The sequence below is a fragment of the Arachis ipaensis genome, chromosome B05, assembly GCF_000816755.2.
Source record: "Arachis ipaensis cultivar K30076 chromosome B05, Araip1.1, whole genome shotgun sequence".
Lineage (NCBI taxonomy): Eukaryota > Viridiplantae > Streptophyta > Magnoliopsida > Fabales > Fabaceae > Arachis > Arachis ipaensis.
The window spans coordinates 128,919,288-128,939,020 of NC_029789.2; the positions used below are offsets into that span (position 1 = coordinate 128,919,288).

General features: G+C 36.6%; 1 protein-coding gene and 1 long non-coding RNA gene across 11 annotated transcripts in view; one reads left to right on the forward strand and one right to left on the reverse strand.

The window, feature by feature from the left end:
- LOC107644102 (pentatricopeptide repeat-containing protein At1g05600) overlaps positions 1-14,389 on the forward strand; it is a 16,140-nt gene extending 1,751 nt beyond the window's left edge. Inside the window, exons 2-8 of one of the 10 annotated variants that reach the window (XR_002347134.1) lie at positions 8,948-9,045; positions 9,169-9,353; positions 9,865-10,053; positions 11,171-11,210; positions 13,549-13,555; positions 13,679-13,729; positions 13,875-14,220. Coding sequence is in view for 3 of the 10 variants with exons in the window: in XM_016347902.1 (XP_016203388.1) it covers positions 11,402-12,910 (1,509 nt within the window). In the remaining 7 variants the exon portion in view is untranslated. Of the gene's footprint in view, positions 1-8,947; positions 9,046-9,168; positions 9,354-9,864; positions 10,054-11,170; positions 13,048-13,548; positions 13,556-13,678; positions 13,730-13,874 lie in introns of those variants that run through there. The other 9 variants (XR_002347137.1, XR_002347135.1, XR_002347133.1 and 6 more) reach the window with 9 other exon arrangements.
- LOC110262512 lies at positions 14,115-17,012 on the reverse strand. Its single transcript, XR_002347138.1, has 2 exons — positions 16,110-17,012; positions 14,115-15,502 (listed from the first exon to the last, which is right to left on the reverse strand). It is a non-coding gene; the product is annotated as an uncharacterized LOC110262512 (long non-coding RNA).

Below are 19,733 nucleotides of genomic sequence, written 5' to 3' on the forward strand. Positions count from 1 at the left end.
CACGCTGAAGCGGACCTATGAGGGATAAGGAGAAATAAAGAAAATATTATTAATGTTTATTAGATAAGAATGTAGATGCAAAGACAGGAATTAAATATAGAGTTAGATGCGGCAGTAGTCCGCACGCATATGCAAGTTAGTATGAAGTTAGATGTGGCGGTAGTCCGTACACATATGCAGATGCAGAAGCTTTAAATGAAAAACACGAAACTGAAGAACTGAAAATTCTTTATTGGATTAAATTGAAGAAAACTTTGAGAAAGAAAAGATAAGAGTTAAAGGCTTACAAAGGATTCTCAGAGCCTCTCTCTCTAACTTTTCTCCCTAATATTGTGATTCTAAAAAACTCTGTCTCAGAATGTTGCTGAGGTTTCCTTTTATAGACCTAGATTCTACTGTTTCTACAGTACATGTTATGTTAACCGGTACTATTTCTACAGTACAAGTTGATACAATTTTGATTTTTTAGAATTACAAATTTATTTTTCAAATGTTTATCTAATCTTCTCCTAAAGTGATCCTGAAGCAATCATATTCATTTTGATTATAATCACTTGAGGATTCTGCTGAAGAACTAGGATCTTCTTTCTGTTCTTTATTTTCTTCGATCATCTGCATGATTTGCTGGAGGTGTTTTGCTAGTGTTTCTTTTGATTGAGCTCCTGCTAGGGCTGCAGCAATTTGGGCTTTCTGATTAAGGAATATTGACTTCTCATGATCAAATGGCTTGACGAACTTAAGGTGTTCATTGAACCATTTTCTGACTATGTCTGGGTGTGCCATGGTTGCATCGTACTGAGACCACCATTTAACATAGGCATTTCTTTAAAGCATTGGTGGTGCCTTCGGGTGCCCCTGTTTGCCAAATCTGTATTGCCATAAGAATACCCATGCTAGTGAAAATGTAGAAAAGAATTTAAGATCCGCAGGGATGCTAGTTTCCTGTTGGTCAAACTTTTTGATGAAAATTTTGAACCCCTCGTCGGCAGGTGAGGGCAAGATTTCTAGTAATGGGCCAAAATAGTCCCACCATTGGGAAAACCAGTTTGGAAATCGATAATTGGTATTTTTCTTGAAGTAGATGAGCCAGGAATGTCTATTCTGATTATTTTGTAACCAAAATACTCTTGTCCAGGCATCCTCATAATCCCAATAAGAATATCCTATTGGGTCAAAAGGTTGAAAAAATTTCTTGGTATTATTTGAGTTTTTTCCAAATTGGGTAGGGGTGAGTACTTTTAATATTTGAATGGTTGAATGGGTTATGTTGATGGCATCTTTGGGATCTTTGTAGTGTTTTACCGAGACTGAATCTGAATCCACTAGTATAAATTCATAAAACTGTCTGATTTTGTTAATAGCTATTGGTCTAAAATAGAATCCTTGTGGAAAGACTTTAGGGATTACCTTAAAAGGCAATTTTTTCCAGAATTCAGGTTCCAATAAGAGGACAAATGAAAATTTGTTTTTTGAAATGTATGTGGATTGTGGTTTTAGTTGGATATTTGGGGGTTGGGTCTGAATTGATTAGGGTAATTTTGTTTGGGTAATTTCTTTACCTTTTGTGTCATTACAAATGGTCTTTTGGGCTGTTACTTGTGACAAAAGTTTTGTCAGGTTAATTTCATCATCATCTGAGCTGTCACATATATCAGCCCAGGATTTTTTATGAAGTTTTGAGAGACCTACATCTTGTAAGGCCAAAAAGATTTGAATTGGGAGAGCATAGTCTGCCTTTGTTTGCTTGGTTGTTTGGGTACTTGGAGGTTGAGTGGATGACTCAACTATATTTTTGGTAATCTGAGTGGATGACTCAGTTGGCTCTTGGGTTATTGGGGTAGGTAGTTGGATAGATGACCCAGTTGGGGTGCTTGATCCTGATTTTTTACTTGGCCCCAGTAGGGCTAGGTGGATGCCTCTGCCTCTTACAGAGGCTAATGTTGCCCTTTTAGGCATGTGACAGTTTTTCCTGTAAATATTCATGGGTAAGGTAATCATGGAGAGAGTTTGAGATTCGTTGAATGTATTCAATTTTAAAATAAAAAATACTTAAAATTGCTTGCCAGCGAGCCAAAATGTGTTTGGATGCAAGATTTTTTACATCTTTTTGTAAAATATCTTTGGCAGACTTACAATCTACCTTGACCAGGAATTTTGGTTTAATAAATCAGATTAGAATTTTGAAATACATAAAATAATTGCTAAAACTTCTTTCTTTATGGTCGAATAATTTTGTTGGGAAGTATTCAAATGCTTAGATATAAATACAATGATGCACTCTTTATTATTAAGTTTTTTTTTAGGATGCCATCATAACCTAGGTCTGAAGCATCCGTTTCAACAATTTTGAAAGCTTGTGGAACAGGAAGGTAAAGACAAGGGAGTTCCTTGACACTAAGTTTGAGTTGTTTGACAATCCTTGTATGAGTATCTGTCTAAGGAGGGGTTTTTTCCCTAGACGCTCATGGAGAGGTTTGATAAGGGTGCTTAGATTTGGAATAAAATCTGCTACATAATTTATGCAGCCAAGGAACCTTTGGAGTTGATTCTTTTCCAAAATGTGATCAGAAAATTTATCCGCAAATTGGATAGCTCTGTCTATGGGTATAATTGTTCCCTGGTGAATCATGTGACCAAGAAAATGGATTTTAGTTTGGAATAAACTAATCTTTAATTTAAAAACTGCTAGACCATTATGCCTGATAGTGTACATAAAATTTTTCATATGTTTAAAATGATCATGCAAGGATTGCGAAAAAATTAGCACGTCGTCTATATAGACGATGGCAAAGTCGAAGAAAGGATTGAAAATGTCATTCATGATTTTTTGGAATTCGAATGGAGCATTTTTTAGTCCAAATGGTATCACATTCCATTCGTACTGACCGAAAGGTACTGTGAATGCCATTTTGTATCTATCAGCCTCGCTAATTTGGATTTGCCAGTACCCAGATTTCATGTCAAATTTTGAGAAGATGCTTGCTGAGTTAAGTCTATTTAACAAATCTTTTTTGTTTGGGATAGGATACCTAATCCACTGGAGAACTTTGTTTAGAGGCTTATAATTAATAACCAGCCTAGGGGTGCCTCTTTTCAATTTGGCTTGTTTGTTGACATAGAAAGCTGAACAAGACCATGAGCTTTTACTGGGCCTGATAAGTTTTTTGTGCAAGAGGTCTTTAATCTCTTTTTGACAATATTGGAGAAGTTGCTCATTCATTTGTATGGGTCTGGCCTTCATTAGAATCTGCCTTTCTTTAAAATCCTTTTGATAAAGAAGATCCACAATATGTTGTTTTCTATTCCAGAATGCGTGAGACAAATCTGAACATATTGTTTCCTGCATTTGTTGAAGAAGGGATTTAACCTTTTTTTTTGGATTTCAGGCTTTTGTAACTGAGTTTCAAGGGTTTTGAAGGAGACTTCTTCTTTTAAGAAGTTGATTTGATTAGTTTTTAATTGGAGTAGGTTAAGGGTTCTGTGAACGGGGGTTGAAACAAATTGGAAGGTTGTTGGGGTTCCTCCTATGTAGGTAGTGATACCTTCGTATGACATCATCAACGGGAAAAGAGTTCTAATAAAGGGTGACCCCAAAATGACCTAATTTCTTAAATCTTGGACAAGGAGGAAGGGTGTTTTTATCCGTAGAAGACCATTTTTTATGACAGTCTCAGAGAGCTTGTACTTAATTTGTAAACGGTCGCCGTTAGCTGTACTAAGACACTCTGTAGTTTTTTTAAAATATTTTGTTGAGATTAATCCTTCCAAAATACAATTTTGATCTGCACTTGTATCAAACAAGGCTACAATTTCCAAAACAAAGTCCTGGATGACAATTCGAATATTGATATAGAATTTCATGACTGACTGACTAACCATAGAATTTCTTCTATCTCATCTTCTTGATCATCCTTTGAGAGTTGGACAATTTGGTCATCCTCTTCATTTTGAAAAATTTGGTTTTAAAGATTTTGATCATTCTAAGGCTCTTCCTCAGTGTTATCAGAATCTTCCTCCAAAATATGAGATAAGCAATTCTGGTGCTGTTGTTGTTGTTGTTTAATGAGATGAATCTCTTTCTTGAGAATATTAATTTTATTTTGAACATCCTGAATAGTAACAGGCTTAGAAACTTATTTTTCGAGTTTCTTGAAAATATGTTTGACATCGTACTTGTTTTTTATAACCAGGGTTTTGGATTTATTTTTTGTTTCTAAGGTTTGTTTGAGCTTTTGAAGAAAGTATTTTCTCTGTTCAGGGTTTGAGATAGCATTTATGGCATCGAAAAGAAGATCTTATTCTTTTGTGATAACATTGAGCTCAAAATATTCATCAGATGATGAGGATATATATTGTTTAAGTCCTCAGAAAATTCATGTTCTGATTCTTCTTCAGAGCTTTCGATGAGGAGGTTATTAATCTGCTCTTCAATCTGAGGGTCAAGGTTAAGATTGTTGATATTCTTCTTGAGCCTACAGCACTTACTGATATGACCTGGTTTTTTTGCAATTAAAGCAGATAATCTGATTTTTGTGAGGTTCCTTATCTTTGTCTTTCCTTTGTCTAAGAGGAGGCTTGTAATGTTTCTTGGGTTTCCATTGTCGTAGGTTTTGATCGGGCCATCGGTTTTTTTGGAAAGATTATTTTGTTCTCTTCTTACTACAGGAGGGTAGGCCAAACTGTTCACAGAAGGAACCTGAATCTTTTTTGTTTTGGGCCTTTTCGTGGGCTAGTTGCTTTTGAATTTTGTCATCTCGACTAATTTTTAAGGCAACTTTTTGGACATAAGAAATTTATTGGCCATAACTCAAAGAATTATATGGAATAATTCCATCCGGAGTTAAACTTCTGATTTTGTCCTTAACTTTATCTCCCAAGAATTTTGGGAGTCCAACTAAAAAAATTTCTTTCCAGAACGACTGTTGACTATCTTTTCTGGTGAAGACTCTGATTAAGAAGGTATCATTATACCACTTGAAATTGAACAGGGATTTGCACTTGAGATTGGACAGAAGTTTAGTAGACCGATCTTTCCACAAAGATGGATCTCCTATGAAATGGTTTGCTATAGTAAAGATCAAGGTGCTAATAGCATCAGAGATGGTTTCCCCATTCTCATTAAGAATAGATTCGCCATTATCATTGGTTTTAACTGCTGATAGGATGGCATCTTTTTCATCATTTGTGAGATAATTATCCCACCATCCTTTAAGTTGTCCTGAAAATCCTGACACAATAACATTTGCTATTGCTTCTTCGAAACTTTCATGGGCAGTTTGGTAGGCTATACATACCATTGTCATATGTTGTAACATATGCATGATGTTATACTCCGTTTTTTCATCTATGTTCCATTCATAGACGTTGTTCGCATTGAAGCTGTTGAAGCCTAGCTCTCTGTCTTCCAAAGCTAGGTCAGGAGCAGTAGTTTGGAGATGATAGTGTTGATAAGGTTTAGTAAGACCATTCCATTTTGTAATGGAGGTGGTCATAATAGGGTTGATTCTGGGTGAATCTGAACCATTATCTGAGTCTTGCGACTCTTCATGGAGAACATTAATGGACGTTTTAGCTGATTGCCTAGTAACTCTTGTGGATGATTCAGTGGTTTGAGGAGTGTCAAGGATGGCCATTTGGCTGAGAAGATGATCTATTTTGTGTACAAGATTAGAAGTACCTGAATCTTGTTTGAAAATAGAAGATTTAAGATTTTGTCTAATCTTTGGGTTGATCTTAAAAGGTTTAAACAGAGGCTTTTCTAAAATTTTAGGGGATTCATGGGTACTGAAACTTGGAGAGCTAAGCTTTTGGCCTAAAGTTTGGAGATATTTGTTAGTATAGTTGGCCTATTCCATGATATTCTTGATATCTTTAGGCCCAATAAGTTCGTCTAAATTTTTTGTTTTGAAGGGTGAGGCCATGACAGAAGTTTGTTTAGTATCCAGGTTATTTGTAAGGATGAACTTTTCTGTTGGGGGAAATTCTAACTTAACCAAATCCCCCTCCTGGATTTTCCAGGTGGAAATAACGTTCGCAGAATGAGATGTACTCATATCTGCTTTAAAAGGATAATCTATATTGTTTTTTATGCTGTAAGCATGGAACCATTTAAAGAAAAGAATGTGCATCTTGGCTTGATTGAGGAAGTGATAATATTGCTCCCGAAGATATGAAATTTGATGTGTCTTAAAGGTTTGCAAGTACCATCTCTTCTGAAGTTTCAATTCTTTAGAGTTGATGTTCCTTCGCAAGGCTTCCTTATCTATGACAAAGTCTTTAGTTAACATGGACATCATCATTTAAGGTAGAATATGTTAGGGATTGAATAGATTGTTCATCTATATCCTCTTCTTTTTGGTAAACAGGTCTAGGAATACTAGAGTTTGTTTGTAATCTTGTAAGGTTGATTTCTGGGTTGGCGATCTTAATTTGTGAATTAGGAAGAGAGAAATGAGATCTTCTAGAGAAAGACCTCCTTGCTGAGGCGAAGTCAGATCTGTAAGTAGATACGGCTTCAGACCTCGAGGAAAAAGAATTTCTTCTATCAAAAAAGATTTCTACCTTTTCAGTCTCATCTTGTTTAATTTCTTGTAATTGGGGGCTTGTCTAGGTAGAGTAGGTATGGCACGCTCTATAGCCCAAGATTCAGGGAGATCAATTTCATCCCATTTAATGAGACGGGGTATAGTAATGTTTGCTTTGGTCATATCTGTGACAAAAAGAGTTGTCTCACGGTTAGTTATTTTTAAAAGGACTCCAGAGTTACAAGTGTTCATGACCTTGTACTGAATCTTATAGATTAAGGCTGCAGGAATGGATCCTTCCTTCATGTCAAGGCCATGAAGTCGGATGTTGAGAAAGAGTGAGTCTAAGATATTTCGATCTAACAAACTCACAGTTTTGTTGGGGAAGCAATTGAAATAGACCGGATCGTGTCCTAGACTTGTTTCAACAGTTCCTATAAGGGAATCCTGAAAGTTGTTATGCCTAACGTCTCTTAGACACATAAGAATGGAAGCATTTAAACCTTCTCTAATGAGTGGTTTAACTACAACCTGAACACATCCTATATGAAGATATTTATATTTACGGATATGTTCTTGGATAGATTGTTTGTTTAAAAGGTGGAATTTCTCACCGGACTTTGGTCTAAGAGGAATATTGTTTTCGGCAGTTTTGGTAATATAATCAGATCTGCCGGCACGCTTGGTTTCTTCAGGAACGTAGAGTTCATCCTGGGGAATGTTTGGTATTTTTCAGTTGTCTATAGCCTGATTGATATATTTGAAGCATACTTCTTCTTCGAAGATGTTATGTTTTGGAGAGAGTTCCTTAGGACGAGTAACTTTCTCAGAAAGAACGCTGGATTTTGTGTGGGATGAAGAAGGACTGTGTGTAAAACGACGAGAGAGGTTGCAAAAAAAAAGACATTTTAAAACTTACTGATATCATTGCCCTCCTTTGGTTCCGTAGGAATATATATATATATTCCTTGATCTTATGTTTCTTTGTTGTCATTAAGCAAAAAGAGATGTTTGAGTTTTTAATTTGAACCTATTTCTCTATGTTACTATTCTAAATGCTTTGCTGGTTTTTTCTTAAATAAAGTAGTGTATGTGTATTAAGAGATATTTAAAAATTGGGTTTGATTTTGTTCATATAAAATTGTAGCATTAAGAGATATTTTTGAAGAGTTGTTTTGGTTTTTTCTCTTGATATTTTTGGTTTTTTAGCTATATGCTATGATGAGTTTATTGACTTTTTATTGATTATATGCTACAACGGAAACACCATAGAATTGAATTTACTAAAAATCCATCATTACTAAACACCAATTCACTATGATGAGATGTTGAATTAGTCATGAATGGCTAGTCTTTGTTTATAACTATGGTGAATTTCTTCTGTTGTTGATTTAGGAGCAAAGTAAGAACTTGTAAATAATTGATTTGACATAAAATCCTGAAAGAAGAATTGTTCAAATTTTTTAGGAAATGCATAGATGAAAAAAAAAAAAAAAGATTATGCAGTATAGAGAAAGACTTAATAAGACCTTTGTCTTATCTAATCTTATAAATAATAAGATGCTCAAAAAATTTGTCGAAAACCAATTTGTATGTTCTTCGGAACAAGAATTAAAATGTCATAACATTTCTTTGTGTACTTTGAATTCATTTGGGTAGAAATGATACTAGCTTGGTAAAGCTATTATTTTTCGTTGAATTATTTTTTTATAGATTCTTAAATGCTTTGTTTAATTAATTAGCATACAAGCAAAAGTACTTAGAAATGAAGGGTTTGATTCAATGCTTTATTCCTCCGTAATAATACAAAATAAACTATAATTTAATGGTAAAAATACCAGGATTTGACACCCAAATGGATAGAATTTAATATTTAAGTATAAATATAAAAAATAATAAAAAATTAAAAAATATTAGTGATTACAAACTACAGTAATAGTTGACTGGTGTATTCAATTGATCATGCTTGAGAATGGCCAATTTTTTAGTCTTAGCAGCAGCATTACTATCACTATTATTATGACCCTTAGACGTGTGAAAGAGTTGCGACGGTGGTGACGGGCTGCAAATCGCGACGGGTGTTGTGGTGGTTGGTGGCACCGCGAATCGCGACAAGAACGACTCTGTGGTGGTCGACGGCGCTGTGAATCTCGAGGGAAGCGCTGCGGTGGTGGCAGGCTACAGATCCCGATGAGGAGGGCGCTGTGGTTGTCGGCGGCGCGGCGAATCGCGACGATAACGGCTCTGTGATGGTCGGCAGCGCTGCGAATCGCGAAGGAGGCACTGCGGTGGTTGGCGGTGGTGCCAATCGCAAGGAATGATGACGGGAAGAATAGTTCCAGTTGGGGTAGAGTGAGATCGCAGAGCGGTAATGTCGGAGGCTCTAACTTGGTTCCTATACTTTTCCTTCAAAAAAATTTTAGCGTAGAATCTCTGTTCGGACACATCGCCACCTCACCGTCGCACGTCGGTCATCTTGTCGCTCGCCTCTTCGGTCACCTCGCCGTTGCTCACCTCTACGGTAAGCACTCCTCGGCCTCCTCCCTCACTAGCCACTGCTTGCTGCTTGCTTGCTTCAGTGCTTCGTCAGTTTTATTTTTTAAAATTTTATTGATTTATTCTTCAATCTTCAATGGTTCTTCAGTGCTTCTTCTCTCGGTAGTTGTCGCCGTCGTTGACGCAACCAGCGTCGGTCACCTCACCCGCGTCCCTCTCCTTGCTACTTCACGGTTCGTCTACTTCGTCTCTGTCGTCGGTTCGCCGCCCAAATCGCCTTTCCGTTCTCCGCCGTGAGTGATGTCGCTGTTTGCTTCTTGGACGTCGTCGACGGTAAGCTCCTCGCCTTTAACCTCGTCGTTCTTCCCTGACTCCCTATATCGTCGACGTGGATTCTTCAATTACTCAAATTAATTTTGGATTCATCTTTTTTTCCAATTAATTTTAATATTCTGAGCTGAGTTTGTATTCTGAGTTTGGAATTGGATTATTTATTTAATTTGTTGAATGCTAGTGTGATTCTGAATTCAATTAGAATTCAATTTAATTTGAATTCTGAGTTTGGAATTGGATTCAATTTAGTTTTGGTTGTTGATGTGTTTTCAGTTTAGTTTGGATGCTGATTAATGGATTAGAATCCTAAAAACTAAATATGGTCATATGCTTTGGCTCTCTTGTATTCAGCAGGTTTAGAAATTTTTGTGTTTTGTAAACTTCTAATGACAAATTATGGACATTGTGAAACTTTGAAATTAGTTTAGAAATGAATCAAATGATTGAATTTGAATATCTGAAATTATATATTGAATTTTTAATAATTTTATTGTATATTTAATTAAACTAGTTCAACTACGGTTTGACTCCGGTTGGATCATTGAACTATTGAACCAGTCACTCGACCAATTCAATGGCCGGTTCGGTTCTCGCAACCTTGGTTCCACAGCCCGGAATGGCAGAAACCCCCGGCGACCCAATCACTCTGTCATACACCAGCAGCCGCTATGCGTTCTCTCTCTGCCGTTGCTGTTGCTATGTAATCTCTCTCTCTCTCTCTCTCTCTCTAACCTTTTGCTTTCTCTCCTCACACCGACGTTCTACCCACCAGCATCCTTTTCCGCCGACTGCGAACTCTGCTGCCGGCACCGCAATGAACACCGTCTCCTTCAGAAACAAAGTTTTGTGTTCGGATTCTTCATGTTCTATTAGTTATCCTTTCTCTTTCTGTTCTTCAGAAACAAAGTTTTGCGTTCTCATTCTTCATGTTCTATTAGTTATCCTTTCTCTTTCTGGAACATAGTTTTGTGTCTTGTTTTATTTTATCCAAATATTCGTTATTTTTTTTCTCTTCCTCTGTGAATTGAATTTATTTATTTTTAAACTTTATTCAATTCAGCTGGATGATTAAACCCTGCTGCATTATGATATAAAATAAAATCTTCTAAAAAAGTGAGAAGATTTGTTTCTTCGGCTGATTTTAGAGATTAGTTGTAAGTGAGATATGTGTGTTAACTCTTAATGAGATGAAAATAGTGTGATTAAACTTTATTCAATTCAGCGGGTGCTCTTTAATTGTTGTGATATGACCTGCCCAAATAGAACCTTAATTTTCTTGTGTATGACTAGATCCTACTGCTTTATGAAAAATTGAACCAATTAACATTCTGGAACCTTAATTTGCTTCTGATTTGCTTGTCACTTGAATGTAATTAAACACAAATGGAAGGATGAAGGCCCTAGTTTGCTTGTTTTGCTTGCCATTTAAGTTCACTTTACCACTACCATTAAACACAATGTAGTAAGTGTCTTGCATATGATGGGCTGCAGTTCTTGATTTATAATATCACACAGATTATTATTATTAATACATGAAAAAGTTGAGAAGTAGATGAAACACCATCTCTGGAATCATTTTGGAACCTTTTTGAATTACAAACTAATAGTTTACAATTAAGTGATGATGAGGAATAAAATGAGAAAAAAAAATTAGAAAAGGAGGAAACAAAGGTTGAGATATAGATTATGAGATAAAGGGAATTCTAAACAAATATTGATGACTAAAAGGTGATATTTGGATATGTATCATGTTGCTAAATGCTAAACTTGTGGGTTTTTATGTTGCACTCACCTGAATTTTTTCCTTCCGGTTTCAGGTTCTTGAATCACCTCTGAATAGATGCAGGAGTGTGTGAGGTAGTGAAACACTTAAATATCACTTATTTTTATAGTGAAACAAATTCACTTAACTTGGGTCATTATTATGTTTTGTGTGTATCAGTAGAACTAGTTCATGTTGAGTTAAAAATGTTATTAGCTAATTTTTTGGGGGAGTGAGAGAGAAAGAGAGAAGTTTTAGTGCGTTGTGTTGAATAATTCTAAGTTACATGGCTACAAGATGGCCAAGGGTGTTAACACCCACTTACCTTTCTCAGATTATAAGAACCCAAAAGAATCCTTCAAAGGCTCTTCAAATTTTCAATTATGCCAAAACCAAGTACCCTAATTACTCCCACAATGGTCCTGTCTATGCAACCATGATCAGCATCCTTGGAGCTTCAGGGAGGATCAATGACATGAGGGATTTGATTGAGCAGATGAGGGAGGATTCATGTGAGTGCAAAGATTCAATCTTTGTGTCTGCTATCAAGACGTATGTGAAAGCTGGGATGCTAGATGAAGCTGTCTCTTTGTATAGGGATATTCCTCGCTTTAATTGTGTGAATTGGACTGAATCTTTCAATACCCTGATGGAGATAATGGTGAATGAGGACCGGCTTGAATCTGCTTACCGGCTCTTTGTAGAGAGCTCTTGTGGCTGGGCAGTGAAGTCTCGTGTTCCGGCCTTGAACTTGTTTATGTATGCACTCTGCCAGAAGGGCCGCTCTGATTTGGCATTGCAGATATTCCAGGAGATGGATTTTCAAGGTTGCTATCCGAATAGGGACAGCTATGTGATCTTGATGAAGGGATTGTGCCATGATAGGAGGTTACATGAGGCCACACATCTGTTGTATTCAATGTTTTGGAGAATATCGCAAAAAGGTAACGGTGAGGATATTGTAGTTTATAGAACACTTTTGGATGCTTTGTGTGATGAGAGAAAATTCGATGAAGCTATGGAGATTCTAGGTAAAATCTTGAGGAAAGGACTGAAAGCACCCAAGCGATGTTATAACCGACTTGATCTTGGTCAGTGTCGTGATGGTAAAGATATAGAAGGCATTAAACGCTTGATTCATGAAGCTTTAGTCAGGGGCTCAGTTCCTAGTTTGGCAAGTTATACAGCCATGGCTGTTGATCTATACAGCGAAGGGAAAATCGATGAGGCCGATAAAGTTATTATTGAAATGCAGCGCAAAGGATTTAAACCAACACACACTATCTTTGAGGCAAAGGTAGCTGCATTGTGCAAGGTTAGTAAAGTGGATGAAGCTATAAAGGCAATTGAGGAGGACATGGTGGAAGCAATTTGTCTTCCAACTGCTAGAGTGTACACTATTCTCTTGAAAAACCTTCATAATCTCGGATTTTTAATGGCAGTGCTCAAGAGTTTGAATAAGATGTCAAAAACAGTAGGTTTCAATATTGACAAGGAAACTTATTGCATTTTGCTGGAAATGCTTTGTCATGAAAGGAGATATCTTGAAGCAAGCGAAATTATGGAGAAAATGTCACATAAATCATATTGGCCTTGTGAAGACAGTTACAATTCACTGATTAAGGGTCTTTGCAGTCTTGGAAGACAATATGAAGCTGTTATGTGGTTGGAGGAAATGATAAGCCAGGGAAAGCTTCCAGAAGTTTCTGTATGGTATTCATTGACATCTTTGTTTTGTGTCTTGGATAAGATGGAAGTGTATAATAAGACATTTAGCTGCCTAACAAGTTTATGATTCTTTTACTGTTGTAGTTGTATAATAACCAAATTACTAGAATACTATACTTCAAATTCTTTTATTTACTTTAGTGCTTCTCTATTAGCTTCAAAGACATCACATTAATAGAAATACAGATATATCATTTGATACAATTCTTAGTGTCTTGGCCCTTGGGATAGATTTTTGCTATGTTTTCTATCCACCCAAAATATGAGAATAATGTGGACGGATTTTCTCTGGGAATCAGATTCCGGGGAATGTTTTGGTTGCGGATTTGGTTGGTACATGATTCCTGAATCCTGAGAATGCTAATCTTAAGAATCAAACTTCCTGGGTTTGGTTGATAGTTATATATTGTAGGAAATATTGTGTTAATTTTTTTTAAAATATCCCGAATAATTTCAACTTAGAAATAGATCATTTTTACAACAAAATTATCAAAAACCATTATTTACCTGCAATTCTTCACATCATAAGCATCAAATAAATTAAAATTGCTGATGTAGGTGTCAACAATTATAAAACAAATTGTTGTGAAATGCTCAAATTGATATTTCATTTAATTTTAATGCTCAAATTCTTATTTTCTGATTGTATGAGAAACTGAATCAATGGTTCAAACTCTTACCTGAAACACCCTCTCTTTATGACAGTTCTTAGGTATGTCCATAATCAATTAATCTTCTCTCTAATGCTCAATGGTACTTTTTTTAAGAGGTTCTTCACTCTTCATTAATGTGGTGCTTTCTTGTAATGGCCAACCATGTCATGTGCATGTGGCAGGGTTGTTAACCAAAACTGCTGGATTTAAACAAAACTGCTGAGACCTTGGAGGTACACACAATGACTTTTCCTCCCTTTGCTCATATTAATTTAATTTAATCATCTATTCTATTGTTTGTTACTTAGATTTACTCTTAGATTTTTTATTTTATTATTGTTGTCTTTAACTAATGTTTTCTCATTTTAACGCTTGAAGCAAGAAAAGGCGTAAGTGTAGGGCGATATGTCGAGCAGGTTAAGCTAATGGATCCATCATGGAATAGAAACCACGGCAACAAACGGCAATCATCAACATGTAAATACAAGCTGCTGCTAACTTTTGAGATGACACAAATGGCAATGTCTATCAATGCAAACTGTGTATGTGGTAAAAGAGCTTGTTCTGATAGAGCTATGATGCCAATAATTTGATTTCTTACAATTAGTAGACGTAAAACTTGTTCATGCTGCTTTTGAAAGAGATCATCCATCTAGTAAGCGTTCTAGTGAGATAATACATCTGTATAATTCTTTTTGAGATTATGTGGTGATTTCTTATGTCCATATTTATCATCTCACTGTCAAACTTATACAAAGAAACTTATAGCAAGACTTTTCAATGTGAATTCCCTGCTAGAAAATACATTGCTACCTATTCAGTTCTAAGGTATGTAGCTTCTTCATTTGCCTTCAAATTTTGATGAGGCTGTGACATCTCTGTTAACACTTGTCTCTTAGTCCTTTAGCTTTAATATTTGTGATCTTGTTTGTCAATTATTGTTCTTGTTCTTTGATGGGGGACCCTTTGAGCTAAAGTGCTTGTATTTGAAAAATTTAAGTTGTATGTTTTTTTTTTCTCCAACTAACTGAACTAAGAATTGCTTAGAGAAACGGTCATAAAGGCTCTGTACCAATTGAATGATTAATCTGTCGCGTTTCATTTTAGAATTTGCTGCTGGTCAATAAGTTGCTATATACAAGGCGAAATCCAAACCCTAACACTTGCTTCATTGACCGAGTAAACTGACTTGTGCTTATTTCTTTTTTTTTTTTGGTTTCCCATAATATCTTTCAACCTGACAGGTTAAGACTAATCCGTCGCTGTACTTATTTATTAGAGCTCATTTGGATTAAAGTCTTTGATTGGTTACGGGGCCAAAGTTTGTGAAAGGAGTTTCCTGGGCTTTAATTTTTGTTAGATTATGCATCCACAGGGGTCTTGTAGATTTGTTTCTCGTACTTGGGCTTTATAGTTGACACGTTTTTTCCTTGTTAAATAGGTTGGTAGAAGAATTTTCACAAGCTATTTTTGATAATTGATAATAAAATTTAATATGAAAATTCAGGTGCAGTCGACTTCATGGTAAAAACTCACCTGAGTTTCCACCATATATGATAGATCGGATCACCAGATCACTAGTTCAACCGATGGATTACTAATTAAACCGGTTGATCCGGTCTAATTAAATTAAATATAAAGTTATAAAAAGATAAGTTTAAAATTAAAAGTTTAAAAATATGTCTCCACAAACACACTAACAAAAATTAAGTATTAATTCTTAAACATAACTAATATTACAAAAATATATAACAAATTATTCACTAATACAAAATATTTTTTCAATTTAAATAATGAGAGAAAAACAAAACACAATAAGTAAATTAAAGTTCAATGATGATTTATGACAAGAAAAAATTTAGCTACAAAGATGATTCAGCAACAAAATCATATTCTTTAAAATGACTGAAATCCTCTTAGCAATGACAGACTTGAATCAGCTGCATTTGTTGCAAGCCTTGCTGCCACTAGACTTGAGTTGTGTTCTTCCTCATCGAACCATCCTACTTCATTCCTCAATATAGTTACCATAAACAAATCAAATTTACATTAACAACATTATATGTTTGTTTTAACATCAATTACTTAGTATTGGTCACTTAATTAAGTGCTGCAAGCATTCTTCTAACTCTAGTGGTGAGGTTCATACTGAAAAAGTAATGTTGAATTAAATATGTAACAACTACATAGAGTCCAGCTCCAACATATATAAACACATACTCCTGGGTTTTCTTCTCCATGGATGCATAATTTCTATAGTAAAAATATTCAATCATGTTACTCATCACAATTGTAAATGTTGGACCAATGAATTCAGAGAGAACAGAACCAATGAATTCAGCTCATTGATAATTTTCAGCAACAAAAAATTTACCTCCAAATATAATTTACAGCAACAAAAAATGAGCTAATTCATTATTTCAGTAACATAGCAACAAATGCAACCACCAATGATGATAATCAGCAGCAACAAGTGATGATTTTTAGCCCAAAAAAATTAGCTTAGTCATATTTTCAGCAACAAATTCAACTTTCATCAACAAATTCAAGGCATAGTTATGATTTACAACAATGAAATTGAAATAAAAAAGAATATGGCCGAAGGAAGCTCACCTGCCCAGGGACCAACTGCAGGTGAAGGAAGCTCACCAACTGACGGCCAAAGACGATAACGACCAAATGCTGGTTCCGTCTGATTCTGCCGACGACAAAGACGAGCGCAGAGAAGGCGATGACTGAGTGCGAGATGGTGATGACACAGAACGCAAAGACCTTTCCGAGACAATGAGTGTGAGACTGAAAGAGAAGTGAGAGACTGGAGACGAGTCACAAGAGAGAATTGAGTGCGACACCGTGAGAGAGCTTGAGCGAAGGTGAGAGCGTTCTTCAGAGTTCAGAGAAGTGAGTGAGAGCGCTTGCGAGAGTGAAAGAAGCTGATTCAGAGTTCAGATTAGGGAAATAAGGTTGGGAGTGAGGGGCGTCCTTTAAGCGACACCGTTTTCCATTTTTTTAAAAAAAAAATTGAACATGACCCGGTCCGAGTTATATGAACCGGCCGGGTCATCGGTTTTTACAAAACCCGTCCAGGTGGAACCAGTTTTTATCGGGTTCAATGCTTAAGCGGTTTAATGAGTGGCTTGGTCCGGCCAGATAACGAATTTCCGGTCAAATCGGCCGGATCGAGCTGGGTTTGATAACTAGTAACGGAGGAAAACAAGAATTTATAGTTTGTGTGGGTAACGTTAGGGATTTAATCATAGAAAGACACCAAAAGATATACACTGAGGCAACATAGAATGTAGCTTAGGTAGGGTGGCACCGAGCCGGCTCGCATAACCACAAAAAAGTGGGTTGGGCTGAAAATTTGAGACTATCAAACTTAAAAAGCCCGTCTAATCTGCACCACCTAATCTGTGTACTTTTAGCAGGCTTCAGCGGGGTGGGACGGACTTTTCCAGTGGGCCAGGCTTTTTTTTTTGTCATACCTTTTTTTTTATAAATTTATATGTTGTTATTGATCTATAAGAGGATGAAGATGATAATTGTAGATGTTCTAAGTTATATTTTGGATTATGTTTTATGTTGGATTGATTATAAACTTGAATATGTTTAATTATATATTTTAGACAATATTTGTTTTGCTTTGGACAATGTTGATTTTATTATTTTGTTTCAGAAAACTTGGTTTATGATTCTATTTATTATATATTTATGATTATAAAGACTTTAATGTTTGTGAATTTAGAAATTATAATTTTTGTATGTCTTTAAAAATTATAAATTTATTAAAATGTTTGTGAAATTATATATATTGTTTAATATTTAATAAGTTATATAAAAAAAGAGATTTGGCGCGCTTGGTCCGCCATTAGGCGGGGTGAAAAAGGAATTCAAGATCGCCTCACTAGGCGGGGCAGGGCCGGCGGGCTTTTGGCGGGGTAAAGCAAGGCAGGCTTTCCCGTTTGTCACCCCCTAAGCTTAGGTTTAGGTTTTGTGCTGGCATAGTAACTAATCAACACTAAACCGTTCATAAGCACACTAGTAATAATTAGAAGAAAAAAAAATCATAAAACAATGGAAATCAATCATTAGTTGATTACTGTTGTGAGTGAATTTGATATGAGCCCAAAGTACCAATTTTGACCTAATGGAAGAGACTATGGATGATGAAAGGGTGAATGGGTCGAGTAATTCAAGTCCACAGCAGAAGAACAAATGGAAAAGGTGGCCGCTAGTTTGGATGAAGGACTATGAATCGTGAAGGAATGCATAGTAGGAGAATAATGCTTGAGACAATAGCAAAAGTTAGTTATGTAACCACCTGGTGGAGAGAGTCATATATAACAGGAAATGGAGTCACAAAAGGCATGTAGAAAATATCATATATTCTTGAAGAATCTACCTTACTTTAAAAGAGAATCATTGTCATATCTTCAACATCCATATAATTCACACATATTTTTTTTAATTCTTCTTATTTGATGTTATTGCTTATTACTGTGATTCTTTGTGTTAGTTGTTGATTCTAGAATTATTTTATTCGTTCTTGCCAAGGAGTACCAAGTGGTGTATCAACTGGTGCTTTCGTTGAGAGGCCAACGATGGCAGAAGGAACTCTCTTAAATCAGTTGGAGGAGCTCACTCTCTCTAACAAGCACGAAGTTGAAACGTTGAGTCAGGGACTTGTTGAGGCTAATGACCGCATTACAGAGACACAATCCGAGCTTACCACCATCGAGAAACTTCTTCGTGAGATTCTGAAGTTCAAGACCAAGAGCAATGATCAGATTTAGTCAAGGGAGGAATCAGTGATTGGATCTGGTTCGGGCTCACCAAGCCTGCGTAGGGAACCGCACTGGCCACGCAAGTTGAAGGTGGCCAACTTGCTTATGTTTGATGGAGAGGGGGGTAGAAGACTGGGTCTTCAGATCCCATCAGTATCTTGAAACTTTTGGCATTCCCGTTGAGTAGATCTGTGTATTTTCCTTCAATCTCGTCGGAGCCACGTATGAATGGTATCATTGGGGAGTCAACAATCACATTGCTTACACCTGGGAGACCTTTCTTGACGTCTTAAATTCTGATTTTGCCAAGAACGTCTTCTTTGACCACTGCATTGCTCTCAAGGAGCTGAAGCAAGTAGGATCTGTGGAAGAATACCAATGCCAGTTTGATGAGCTCAGCAACCATGTAACTAGGCTGAGTGAGGAGTGGATCATAGCCCTCTTCATTGCTAGACTTCAAGAGTATTTGAAGTGTGAATTGTTATTGGCCCAAAATGCATGAACAGAAACATGCAATGACCCTGGGCCTATCCAAGAGCAATGTAACTCAGTACAACCCGTCAGCCGCTTCTCCAACCCGATTTGCACCCAACAGGTCCCTAAACCCGGTTAGCCCCAATCTGAGAACTGCAACACAGAATTCCACTCATGCCGCTTCTGCATCAATCGTATCTCAAGCTTCTTCTCCCTCATCCAGGATGACCCCACTCTATTCAAGAAACTTACCATCACTGATATTCGCAAGAGAAGAGAAAAAGGGTTGTGCTATTATTGTGACAAAAAAATTAGCCAGGCCACCGTTGTAAAGCCGCTTACCAACGCTTGGTTGGTGAAGATGAACTTCGCGAGTTGTTACAAGAGAAGGCAGAGGAAGAGACTGGCAATGCTGGTTCTAATTCTGAAGATGAAGGGAATAATGATGAGCATTTGACTCCGAAAATAAGCCTCAATGCCCTAGAAGGGGAGTTCCACCCTGAAACCCTCTGCGTCCAAGGTACTCATGGGAATCATCCTCTGCTGACTTTGATCGATGGGCAGCACTCATAACTTTGTGAAGGTTTCAGTGGCTCGAAAGTTGAACGTTCCTCTCACACCAACTCTGACCTTGCAAGTGATGGTAGGCAATGGGAATTTTATCCATTGCGGGGCAAAATGCATTGGGTTAGCTCTCTCGGTGTAGGAGTATGACTTTGCGGTAGATGCGTATGTCTTGGATTTGAAAGGAGCATACGTGGTTCTAGGTGTACACTAGATGATGAGCCTTGGCACCATTCAGATAAATTACATGGAACTGTTTATGAAGTTTAAGGTCTCTGTCAATCGGGTGATTTTCAAAGGTGAGAGGTTGTTAAAGGAAGTTAGCCTCAACTGTAGATAACTGAGGAAATTATAGGAGAGAAAAGTTATTGCATCACTATTCCACTTAGAGGCTGTTGATTCTGGAAACAATAAA